At 42.1% G+C, this 12,674-nt stretch overlaps 1 protein-coding gene across 1 annotated transcript in view; it reads right to left on the bottom strand.

Moving 5' to 3' along the window:
• LOC143815807 (acidic mammalian chitinase-like) overlaps nt 1–7,270 on the bottom strand; it is a 50,533-nt gene extending 43,263 nt beyond the window's left edge. Inside the window, exons 1-5 of the mRNA XM_077295421.1 lie at nt 7,230–7,270; nt 6,984–7,013; nt 5,692–5,893; nt 5,487–5,543; nt 5,243–5,408 (exon numbers count right to left, since the gene is read on the bottom strand). Of these exons, the coding sequence (XP_077151536.1) occupies nt 5,243–5,408; nt 5,487–5,543; nt 5,692–5,893; nt 6,984–7,013; nt 7,230–7,254 (480 nt within the window). The 5' untranslated portion in view covers nt 7,255–7,270. The remainder of the gene's footprint in view (nt 1–5,242; nt 5,409–5,486; nt 5,544–5,691; nt 5,894–6,983; nt 7,014–7,229) is intronic.
• Nucleotides 7,271–12,674: the final 5,404 nt, after the last annotated feature.

Raw genomic sequence — 12,674 nt, 5'->3', positions numbered from 1 at the left:
GAAAGGCATCACAAGGTATTCAAAATGGCCCTCGGGCATATTAAACGCAGTTTTCCATTCGTCACCCTGCTTAATACGAACAAGATTACATGCCCCTCAAAGGTCAATCTTAGTGAACCAACTAGCCCCCTTAATCCTAGCAAACAAATCGGAAAGCGAAGGCAAAGGGTATTGAAATTTGACCGTGATCTTATTCAAGAGGCGATAATCAATACAGGGTCTCAAGGAGCCATCCTTCTTGGCAACAAAAAAAATCCCGCTCCCAACGGTGAAGAAGATGGCCGAATATGCCCTTTCTCCAAAGACTCCTTAATATAACTCCGCATGGCGGTATGTTCAGGCACAGACAGGTTGAAAAGTCGGCCCTTAGGAAACTTACAACCTGGAATCAAGTCAATAGCACAATCACAGTCCCTATGCGGTGGAAGGGAACTGGACTTGGGCTCATCGAACACATCCTGAAAATCAGACAAGAACTCTGGAATTTCAGAAGAGGGGGAAGAGGAGATTGACATCAAAGGAACATTACCATGAACTCCCTGACAACCCCAACTAGTCACAGACATAGATTTCCAATCCAACACCGGATTATGTACCTGCAACCATGGAAAACCCAGCACAATAGCATCATGCAAATTATGCAACACCAGAAAGCGACAATCCTCCCGATGGGCTGGCGCCATGCACATGGTCACCTGTGTCCAAAACTGGGGTTTATTTTTAGCCAAAGGTGTAGCATCAATGCCCCTTCAAGGAATAGGGTTCTCCAAAGACTGCAAGGGGAAACCACAACGTCTAGCAAATTCAAAGTCCATTAAGTTCAAAGCGGCACCAGAATCTACAAACTCCATGACAGAAAATGACGACAATGAGCAGATCAATGTCACAGATAACAGAAATTTAGGTTGTACGGTACCAATGGTAACTGAACTAGCGATCCTCTTAGTACGCTTAGGGCAGACCGAAATGACATGAGAAGCATCACCACAGTAAAAACACAACCCATTCTGACATCTGAATCCCCGTTGTTCCGCTCCAGACAGAATCCTATCGCACTGCATAGGCTCAGGTATCTGCTCTGAGGACAACGCCACAGCGCGCACAGCTCTGCGCTCACGCAGGCGCCGATCAATCTGAATGGCCAGAGACATAGAATCACTCAGACCAATAGGCATGGGAAACCCCACCATAACATCTTTAACAGATTCAGAAAGACCCTTTCTGAAAATTGCCGCCAAAGCATCCTCATTCCACTTCATCAGCACAGACCATTTTCTAAATTCTGACAATACTATTCTGCCGCTTCTTGACCCTGAAACAGGGTCAACAAGGTCTTCTCACCATGATCCACAGAATTTGGTTCATCATACAATAACCCTAGAGCCTGAAAAAAGGCTTCTACATTAAGCAAGGCAGGATTCCCAGATTCCAGGGAAAATGCCCAATCCTGAGGATCGCCACGCAGCAGGGAGATGACAATTTTAACCTGCTGAATGGGATCACCAGAAGAATGAGGTTTCAGAGCAAAAAACAGTTTACAGTTATTTTTAAAACTCAAAAATTTAGACCTGTCCCCAAAAAATAAATCAGGAGTAGGAATCCTAGGCTCTAAAACCGGAGTCTGAACAATATAATCGGAAATACCCTGTACCCTAGCAGCCAGTTGGTCTACACGAGAAGCTAATCCCTGAACATCCATGCTAGCACACAGCTCTTCAGTCACCCAGAGGAAAAGAGGGAAGGAAAGACAAAACAGACTACAGAAAAAAAAAATGGCTCAGCACTTTTCTTACCTTCTTCTGAGATGCATTTAACTCATTGTTGGCCAGTTGTACTGTTATGATCCGGTGACCCTGGAGCCGCATGTGACTATCTCTGGAGTAAGTGGTACCTGTACTGACCGCAATCCTAATACTGACACCGCAACTAGACGTAGCCGTGGGATGTACCTAACATGGTCTAGACACCTCGACACAGCCGGAGGACTAAATACCCCTAAAGATGGAAATGGGAAATCCTATCTTGCCTCAGAGCAGAGCCCCAAAGGATAGGCAGCCCCCCACAAATATTGACTGTGAGTTTAAGAGGAAATACGTACACAGGCAGAAAAGACAGAGTTTAGCAAAAGAGGCACTTCTAGCTAAAATAGAAAAGGATAGGACAGAGTACTAAGCAGTCAGTATTAAAATGCTAGAAAAATCCACAGCAGAATATACTATCTACTACATCTAACTAAAGACATAGGATGTATATCTGCATCTCCAAAGAATCCAGCATGACAGAAAAATCCAAACAAAGTCTAAGCTGGACAAAAACACAATAGATTGCACTGCACATAAAAGCACACTGCATGCGTGCTACAGAGAACAAAAACCAGACACTTATCTTAGCTGAAATGACAGCAGGGCAAGTGGAGCCAGACAGAGATGCAATCCCTCCAAGATACAATGGACAACTGGCAGGGATTGATGGATCCTACACACCTAAATACCTAATAGAGCTGCAATAAGCAGAAACACCTGTCCTGACTTACAAACCAGAGACCACTGCACTACCACTAACAACCACCGGAGGGAGCCCAAGAGCAGAATTCACAACAGCTTTCCTCACGGGGAGACTGACTTCATGCTTAGAAGCAATGGAAGATTCCTTTTAACAGGTAATTAGTACATACAACACCATTCTGACTGCAGGCCAGAAGGGGTAGCTCTACACCCGACTTAAGGGGAGCTGCTCTCTCTGGTCGGGAGGAGGAGTTAGTTGCTAGGCAGTTGCTAGGCAGTTGGGAAGAGTTAGACAGTTGGTGCCAGATAGCAGATTGGAGCAGTCTGAGGCAGAAGGATGGGTGAGGGGCTGTACAGCCTGAGGTGCTGTAGCTCCTAGATAGCGAGATACAGAAGGAAGAACAGCCTTTAGCTAAAGCGCCGGAGAGCGAAACACAGGAGAGTGACAACAAGGGAGAATAGCTCCGACTGGGCTACCTCTCTGACAGAGCGCAGATACTGGTAACCGGAAGACCAAGGTTGTGTCAAACTCTGGGAGGCACAGCAGAAACCGGTAGGACAGCTAGACTACATGTATCTTTTCCGTCCTAACACCCAGGAGACACAGTGACACATAGAGCCCAGGATGTGATAGAGACCCTATAAATAGGCTCGAGTCACCTGTTATACGAGTTTGAGTCCTACCTAAAGGGGGACAGTGAGAACTGAGAGGACCTTGCCAGAAGCCTTAGGCAGTAAGGGACTACAATACCACCGCACTAAAAGGAAGGCTTTTAAATCCACCTAGTTAAAGGGGACTCTAAACTCGCTTCCAAGCAGGCGGGATCCTGCCTGTACCTGTGATCTGGTGCCCTAGACTGGGGCTGCCTGATACCATCAGTAAACGAGGTTAAGAGACTGCAAACCTGTGTCTTCCATTCTTTATCGCACCACTCACCATCTTCATCTACTACACCAGGAGCCCTGGGGACCCAGCTTCACCTTTGGGAAGCTACACCATCCCAGCTGCCATAACATCACCCAAGTGGACCTCTTAAATAAGCGTCGTCATCCCTGACCAAATACCACAGTTGGTGTCACAAACTGTTATTATCTCACAAATCCCTTTAAAGACCGTCCCATTAACATGGGTGCCCAGGGCCATGGACCGGGTCACCGCCGCCGTAACACATCCCTTGAAGTACTGGACCTAGTACCGAGTACCCCACAGCCCTGGCAGGCGTTCCAGATTCACCCCCTCGCTCCTCCTATCACAAGGAATTGCAGTAGCAACAATAGCTGACAGTCTAAGTGTCTTAGAAATAGGCTGGTACAATAGACATAAAGAAGTAGGTAATTAGGTATAGTGGGATAGTGACAACCTTAATTAAAATGCCGACAGTGCCAACGAGGATGTCTATTGTGCATAGACAAAGGTATAGATTGGAAAGGTAGTAAAGCCAGGATACCTAATGTCTGTCCAGAAAGTACATCCTGTGGAGCTTTATTCCCTCAGAGGAAATTATATATCTACAATAGCCTCTTCAGACTTGGGGTCTCTGAAAAAAAATTATTAATATTGGGGCTTCAATAGATCCGATAGTGATGAGACATACATTTTCAGCTTCAGGGTGATTAGGGGAAGAAGATGCATATTTTGCCATAATTGTAACCCTTGCCTATAAGACACAAATCAATAATTGACAGATCACTGCCAACAGCCATATTATGTTTGGTCTCTGGGGAAAGGTAAAATCCCAGTAAAAAAAATATGGCATTGATTTCGAACTTTTGCGATCATCAGGAGCGAATTTATTGCATAAGTTAGAAATTTCATAAAATCCTGAGGACATCCCACAATCCTGCCCAGGTGACATTGTAGATGTAGCTCAGATGCTGATAAAATGTCAAGATAAAATTATGATCTGTGTACAATGCTGAGGAAGATACATACCTGTGTAGGCTTGATCCTGTTAACCAGATGTTTTAAATTGGATCGTTTCCATCCACTAAACTGAATCATCTCTGTGATCAGTGTAGTAAGTTATTTTGCTAATCCTGTGCTAGTTTATGTAATTGTATACACTTTACTGTTTTATCCCCCTTGTAAAAATTTTTATATAATTTTATAAACCACTGCCTATCCGTTTGGACTAGCTATAAAGCTTAATCGTTCTGTTCCTTTTGTTCTGTAATCCGCACCCTGAAGCCATACACTACCACAACCAGGCCTCCAGTCAGCCTGTATAAAAAATTGACTGGTGGTGACTCAAGTAGCCTTGAGTTGTAGTAGAGCTACCAGTGCTCATACCAGGGTCATATAGACATATTCCATTCCATGAGTTGGAATCGGAGATGTATATACCATACGCTCAATGTTAGTTTCCTGATAACCGGCCTATTAGTGGAAACAGCCTACGATCTCATCCATTAATCATCGCTAAATCACATAATTGTCCAATCGATAGTGTGCAGCAAAGAGCTGTTCGCTCTAAAGATAACAGCGAGTGGGTTGAGATACGACCCCTCTGGCTGTGATCTTTCACAGATCCTATTTTAACTCATTGGCATTTAATTGGATTTGCTGGGATACATTTGAAATGTAATCTATCACGCTGCCTGTCATTTTATATGCAGCATACTTCAAGATATGCCATATATATGCCTGGTGTCTAACGGAGCACGTAAAGCAATGCATGAAGGCTTCATACCAAGCGGACAACAGATTTATATCAACAGATCTGATAGAGAGTCCCCACCTTTATCAGTATAGTAAATCTCTGCTTATCCTCTGGAGGGCTGCCTCGAGATCCTGGGTACTCAATATCGAGGTCAATTCCATCAAAGTTATATTGGCGGAGATATGCAATCACTGATTTAATGAAAGTTGACCGGTTCCCAGAATTAGCAACCATATCAGTGAACCTAAATGCCAGAGATGAAAGAGTTATAAAGAAGTTCTATGACTTTAGTACCTATATACATGTATGTGCATTTGCTTACCTCTGTGTCCCAAAGTTCCAACCTCCAATTGCCAATAATGTCACAAGTTTTGTATTGCTGAAAGAAAATAAAACATGTGTTTGATTTATACAGAATATAAGAGGCGGCTGGACCTTGTAAAGCCTATATTGTAAGACAAAAATAAAACCAGGAGTGAATTATTGTCAACAATGGACAGTATGAAAGCTTGTGAGTAAATACTAACATCTTCTTTAGGTCGTTAAACTGTGTGTATAGGACATCATCATTCCACTCATAAGGTGCAATCTTATGCTCATTCATGGTGGCAAAGGAATATATGAGATGAGTGCAGAGCTGCGGTTCAACATCCCCTGGCATGAACTTTCCCTGGTCAGGCCGGTACTGAGACCAGTTTGTAAAGTAACAAACCAGTTTGTAGGTAGAACCTGAAAAAGTATAAAAACCAATAAAAACATAAATTTTATATTGAATGCAATATAGTTTTGAATTTCACAATTCATTTTACCATATAATGAACTGAAAAAAGGGGAAAAAAACAAGTGGTCTTTAGGTTTTGTGCCTACAGCATACATTACATTGCAATAAAAATGACCTGGCAATATGGTTGGTTCTCCAGGTCAGTACAATTGCAGAAACACAAAACTAGCATAGCTTTTTTATTTAAATGTCTAAAAAAAAAATCTGAAATGAGCAAAAAACAAATTTAATGTGTTGCCATGTTTTGACACTTATTACGTTTTCTATTTTTCATTTGATGGAACTGTGGGAGAACTTTTTCTGTGGAAAGCTAATATTTTAATAGATAGTATTTCTTCGTACTTATGTAATTTTAAAGGGAACCTGTCACCTGAATTTGGCGGGACCAGTTTTGTGTCATATGGGCGGGGTTTTCGGGTGTTTGATTCACCCTTTCCTTACCCGCTGGCTGCATGCTGGCCGCAATATTGGATTGAAGTTCATTCTCTGTCCTCCGGAGTACAAGCCAGCGCAAGGCAATATTTTAAAATCTTTCTCCAGTGAATGCCAGCCACATGCATAAGTACTGTTATGGCTGACACATGTTCTACATGCCTCCCACTGACATGGCAACCTATTAACACACTCCATCATGTAATGGAGGGCCAAAAGGACAAGTGGAACAGCGTGCCTGCCTGGTTAACACTTTGCAAGTAACATTTAGGGAGTTAGCGGTGGACAGAGGTCCACTGTTCTCACTAATGATGGCTGTAGGACAGGCCACTAGCTGCTGGGACCATCTACTGAGCCTGCATCATAGATAAAGACCTGACAAAAGATGTAACAGTTCATCATATGTCAAGAATGGGTGAATTACAAATACCTGCAACAACAGTAACATATCTAAGATGTCATTTAAAATCCTGTCTTCTTCTCCTTCAATTTATTGTTTGTACTATTCACTTATTCTTCCATTATATTATGTTGCTTATTTACTTTTATGTTTTGGACCTTTTTTTACAATTTGATATCTCTATAGTAAATAAGTTAATATCTTACCCAGCTGAACATGCAGCAGCAGGAATAGACCTGTATCACAGAAAACACATAAACTTAATTTCATATAATGGCAACAAATTACACCATGAAATCAATCATGAATCCTCAAAACTCAGGTCATGCAAAGGGAGTAAAGATCTTAATTATTGCAGAGATGCTGGAGAATAAGTGCGTTATGCATAAATCTAACAAGCCTGATGTGTAAATATCAATGGACATTCAAGTAACATTATTGATAGTTCTTACCCGCCCAAAGCAACATCTCCCTCATGTCTCCGTTTGTCTTAGCAATGCCAAGAGGTTGCGATAGCAGTATATAGAGTAGGAATGCCTGCTATCAGTGTGAGAACTGTACAGGTGGATACAGTCATCATGGCATAAAAATAAAAGCACCTGAGTGTTGGATAGGGAACACTGCAAAACATGTTGAAACTATAAAGGCTGATAAAGGTAGGGTGTTATTGAAAATGCAAGGGCAACCACTACAAAAATACAGTTCAAGGCTAGAATCAAGGACATTCCAACCTAAAATTATATAATGATAGATTTTATATAAAGATCATTGTATGTCAGGCCCCCTTTACACGTCCTGATGATTTCGGTACTGGAAAAAACGGTACTGGAGAGATCAGGGCTGCCACCAGGAATTTCAGGGCCCCTTACTGACAAAATATTCGAGCCCCCTTGAGCCTCCGCCTAGGCTCCATCAGAGCTCTGCCTCCACCCCAGCTCCATCTCCACCCATTGAACCCTCCATAGTTCCATCGCCAATTCTTGGAAAAACTCCACTTCTGCACCACGTCCTCACCAATAACACATTAGCAGTTTCCATCAAACACCATATCACAAACACAGTCATCATCTTTTGTTTTGACCAAAAGATTTTCCCAGCCTGCTATCATGACAAGGTTGACTCTTTTGGTAGCGCTGTACTCTACTCTAACCTATTAAACATTTCTTAACCCCTTAGTGACGGAGCCAAATTTTTGAAAACTGACCAGTGTTACTTTATGTGGTAATAACTCTGCAACGCTTCAACATATTCCAGTGATTTTGAGATTGGTTTTTTGTGACACATTATACTTTATGATAATGGTAAATTTAGGTCGATATGTTTTGTGTTTATTTATAAAAAATATCAGAAATCTGAGAAAAATGTAAAAAAATTAGCAATTTTCAAAATTTGAATGATTATCCCTTTAATCCATATAGTCATAACAGGCTAAACATTAATAAATAACATTTCCCACATGTCTGCTTTACTTCAGCACCATTTATAAAATATTCTTTTATTTTGTTAGCATTTTAGGAGGCTTAAAAATGTAGCAGTAATTTTTAATTTTTTGAAGGAAATTTACAAAATTTATTTTTTTAGGGACCTATCCATGATTGAAGTGCCTTTAGTGGTCCCATATATTGGGAAACCCCCAAAAGTGATACCATTTTAAAAACAGCAACCCCTGACTTATTGAAAACTGCTGTCAGGTAGTTTATTAACCCTTCAGGTGACTTTCAGGAATTAATGCAAAGTGGCATAACAGAGATGAAAATGTGTATTTTTACCACCTAAATGCCGCTAACGTCTGAACAGGTTACAACAGCCGTCAGACTCTAAGGCCGCTATTTGGTCATGAATTGCCATGGCAAACATCAGGACCACACAATCATGATCTGAGGGCACCAATTTGGATAAAGAGGAAGCCCCCACACTTTGCTAACCATTTATAATGATGTAGTCACAATTGACATCAGCATTTAAGGGGTTAAATAGATTTGAATGGTGCAAACACTGATCGTAGCTGATACAGCAAGTTGTCCATTATAGTAGACAGCCAACAGCTGCTGGATTGTCATCTGTATGGGGAGGCTATTCTCTTATATCTCAGGTCAGTTAAAAGACGTATCAGCTGTCATTAAGGGGTTAAAATACCCAATACCTTTTTAGGTATTTATTTATTTTTCTTTAAGGAAATGAGTCACACACATTTTTTAAATTGAACAATAATACCACATACAAGGCACAAATACCATCACATTATATGGCCGGACCGCATATTTCCATCACATAGTGACCGAATACTACCACATACAAGGGACAAATACCATGACACCATAACCAGACCACATATTACCACCACATAGTGACTGAATAATACCATGTACAAGAAGAAAATACCACCACACCATAACCAGACCACATATAAGGACAACATAGTGACTAAATAATACCACATACAAGGGATAAATGCTGTCACACCATGACCATATCACATATTATCATTACATTGTGACCGAATACTACAATACTGATCATTAATAAAATGAGGAGTTCTGTACATAGTATACAGTGTATAGTGGTCAGTGAACAGGTACTACAGTGACCACCAGTGAGATTAAATACAGGAGATCTGTATATAGTGTGTAGTGTACAGGTAATACAGTGATCACCAGTGACATTATACACAGGAGCTCTGTATATAGTGTCAGTGTACAGGTAAAACTGGGATCATCAGTGACATTATACATAAAAGCTCTGAATATAGTGTCAGTGTACAGGTAATACAGTGATGACCAGTGACTTTATACATAGGAGCTCTGTATATAGTATAAGTGTACAAGTAAGGCTACTTTCACACATCAGGTTTTCACTGTCAGGCTCAATCTGGCTACATTTCAAAAAACTGGATCCGGCGAATGTTGCCGCCGGATCCGTTTTTTTCCCCATAGATTTGTATTAGTGCCGGATTGCGTCGGATGACATTGTGTTTCATCCGGTTTTCACTGGATCCGTCAAATCTGCCGTTTCCGGTTTCTGGAAAAAACATCCATAGCAACGTTTTTTGTCTCCGGCGAAAAAGCCGAATCCGGCGCTTCCGGCTGTTTTCTAGAATGGAAACCTATGGAAGCCGCAAGGTGCCGGATCCAGAAAATGATGGATTCTGGAGCTGGATTCCATTTTTTTAAACCGAGCATGCTCCAAATTTTTCTTTATCCAATTATCTAGATATGCTAGTCGGATCCGTCGAAAAAACGGATCCGCCGCATCAGTTTTTAGTATATAGTGTATAGTGTCAGTGTACAGGTAACACACTGACTCACCGGTGACATCTCTAGTTGAAGTCCTTCATCTTCGCTTTTCTTCTTCATCCCGCGCAGACAGCCATCATTTCTTCCAGCCAGGACTCAACTCTGCAGAAAATAACAGTTATCTATAGCATATTCCCCAATTTTTCCTCAACTTTTACACTACGCCAGATGAAGAAAAAAACAGACAGTGTAGTCCATTCTGACCCATATGTCTCCATTATGCTCCCATGTCTCCATTCTGCTCAATATTACATAGTTACATAGTTATTAAGGTTGAAGGAATACTTTAAGTCCATCTAGTTCAACCCATAGGCTAACCTAACATGCCCTAACACGTTGATCCAGAGGAAGGCAAAAAAAAACCATGTGGCAAAGAGTAAACTCCACATTGGGGAAAAAAAATTCTTCCCGACTCCAATACGGCAATCAGACTAGTTCCCTGGATCAATGCCCTATCAAGGAATCTAGTGTATATACCCTGTAACATTATACTTTTCCAGAAAGGTATCCAGTCCCCTCTTAAATTTAAGTAATGAATCACTCATTACAACATCATACGGCAGAGAGTTCCATAGTCTCACTGCTCTTACAGTAAAGAATCCGCATCTGTTATTATGCTTAAACCTTCTTTTCTCCATACGTAGAGAATGCCCCTTTGTCCCTGTCTCAGGTCTATGATTAAAAAGATCATCAGAAAGGTCTTTGTACTGTCCCCTCATATATTTATACATTAAAATAAGATCACCCTTTAGTCTTCGTTTTTCCAAACTAAATAGCCCCAAGTGTAATAACCTATCTTGGTATTGCAGACCCCCCAGTCCTCTAATAACCTTGGTCGCTCTTTTCTGCACCCGCTCTAGTTCAGCTATGTCTTTCTTATACACCGGAGACCAGAACTGTGCACTGTATTCTAAGTGTGGTCGAACTAGTGACTTGTATAGAGGTAGAATTATGTTCTCCTCATGAGCATCTATGCTTCTTTTAATGCATCCCATTATTTTATTTGCCTTTGCAGCAGCTGCCTGACACTGGCCACTGAATATTACTTTGTCATCCACCCATACACCCAGGTCTTTTTCATTGACGGTTTTGCCCAGAGTTTTAGAATTAAGCACATAGTTATACATCTTATTACTTCTACCCAAGTGCATGACCTTACATTTATCCCCATTAAAGCTCATTTTCCATTTATCAGCCCAAGCTTCTAGTTTACATAAATCAACCTGTAATATAAAATTGTCCTCCCCTGTATTGATTACCCAGCAGAGTTTAGTGTCATCTGCAAATATTGAAATTCTACTCTGAATGCCCCCACAAGGTCATTAATAAATATGTTAAAAAGAAGAGGGCCCAATACTGACCCCTGTGGTACCCCACTGCTAACCGCGACCCAGTCCGAGTGTGCTCCATTAATAACCACCCTTTGTTTCCTATCCCTGAGCCAGCTCTCAACCCACTTACACATATTTTCCCCTATCCCCATTATTCTCATTTTATGTATCAACCTATTGTGTGGCACCGTATCAAAAGCTTTTGAAAAGTCCATATACACAACATCTACTGGGTTCCCTTGGTCCAGTCCGGAACTTACCTCTTCATAGAAGCTGATCAAATTAGTCTGACATGAACGGTCCCTAGTAAACCCGTGCTGATACTGGGTCATGAGGTTATTCCTCTTCAGATACTCCAGTATAGCATCCCTTAGAATGCCCTCCAGGATTTTACCCACAGTAGAGGTTAAGCTTACTGGCCTATAATTACCGAGTTCAGTTTTTGTCCCCTTTTCGAATATTGGCACCACATTTGCTATACGCCAGTCCTGTGGTACAGACCCTGTTATTATGGACTCATTAACCCCTTCCTGACATCTGACGTACTATCCCGTCGAGGTGGGGTGGGCCCGTATGACCACCGACGGGATAGTACGTCATACGCGATCGGCCGCGCTCACGGGGGGAGCGCGGCGGATCGCGGCCGGGTGTCAGCTGCATATCGCAGCTGACATCCGGCACTATGTGCCAGGAGCAGTCACGGACCGCCCCCAGCACATTAACCCTCGGCACACCGCGATCAAACATGATCGCGGTGTACCGGCGGTATAGGGAAGCATCGCGCAGGGAGGGGGCTCCCTGCGGGCTTCCCTGAGACCCCCGGAGCAACGCGATGTGATCGCGTTGCTCCGAGGGTCTCCTACCTCCCTCCTCGCCACAGGTCCCGGATCCAAGATGGCCGCGGCATCCGGGTCCTGCAGGGAGGGAGGTGGCTTACCGAGTGTCTGCTCAGAGCAGACACTTGGTAAGCCTGCAGCCCTGCACAGCAGATCGCAGATCTGGCAGAGTGCTGTGCACACTGCCAGATCATCGATCTGTGATGTCCCCCCCTGGGACAAAGTAAAAAAGTTTAAAAAAAAATTCCCCACATGTGTAAAAAAATAAATAAAAAAAATATCCTAAATAAAGAAAAAAAATATATATATTATTCCCATAAATACATTTCTTTTGCTAAATAAAATAAAAAAAACAATAAAAGTACACATATTTAGTATCGCCGCGTCCGTAACGACCCAACCTATAAAACTGCCCCACTAATTAACCCCTTCAGTAA

This window comes from Ranitomeya variabilis, chromosome 3 (assembly GCF_051348905.1).
Source record: "Ranitomeya variabilis isolate aRanVar5 chromosome 3, aRanVar5.hap1, whole genome shotgun sequence".
Taxonomy (NCBI): domain Eukaryota; kingdom Metazoa; phylum Chordata; class Amphibia; order Anura; family Dendrobatidae; genus Ranitomeya; species Ranitomeya variabilis.
Note: the sequence above shows the minus strand (reverse complement) of the source record. Positions and strands in the feature narration are given on the sequence as shown.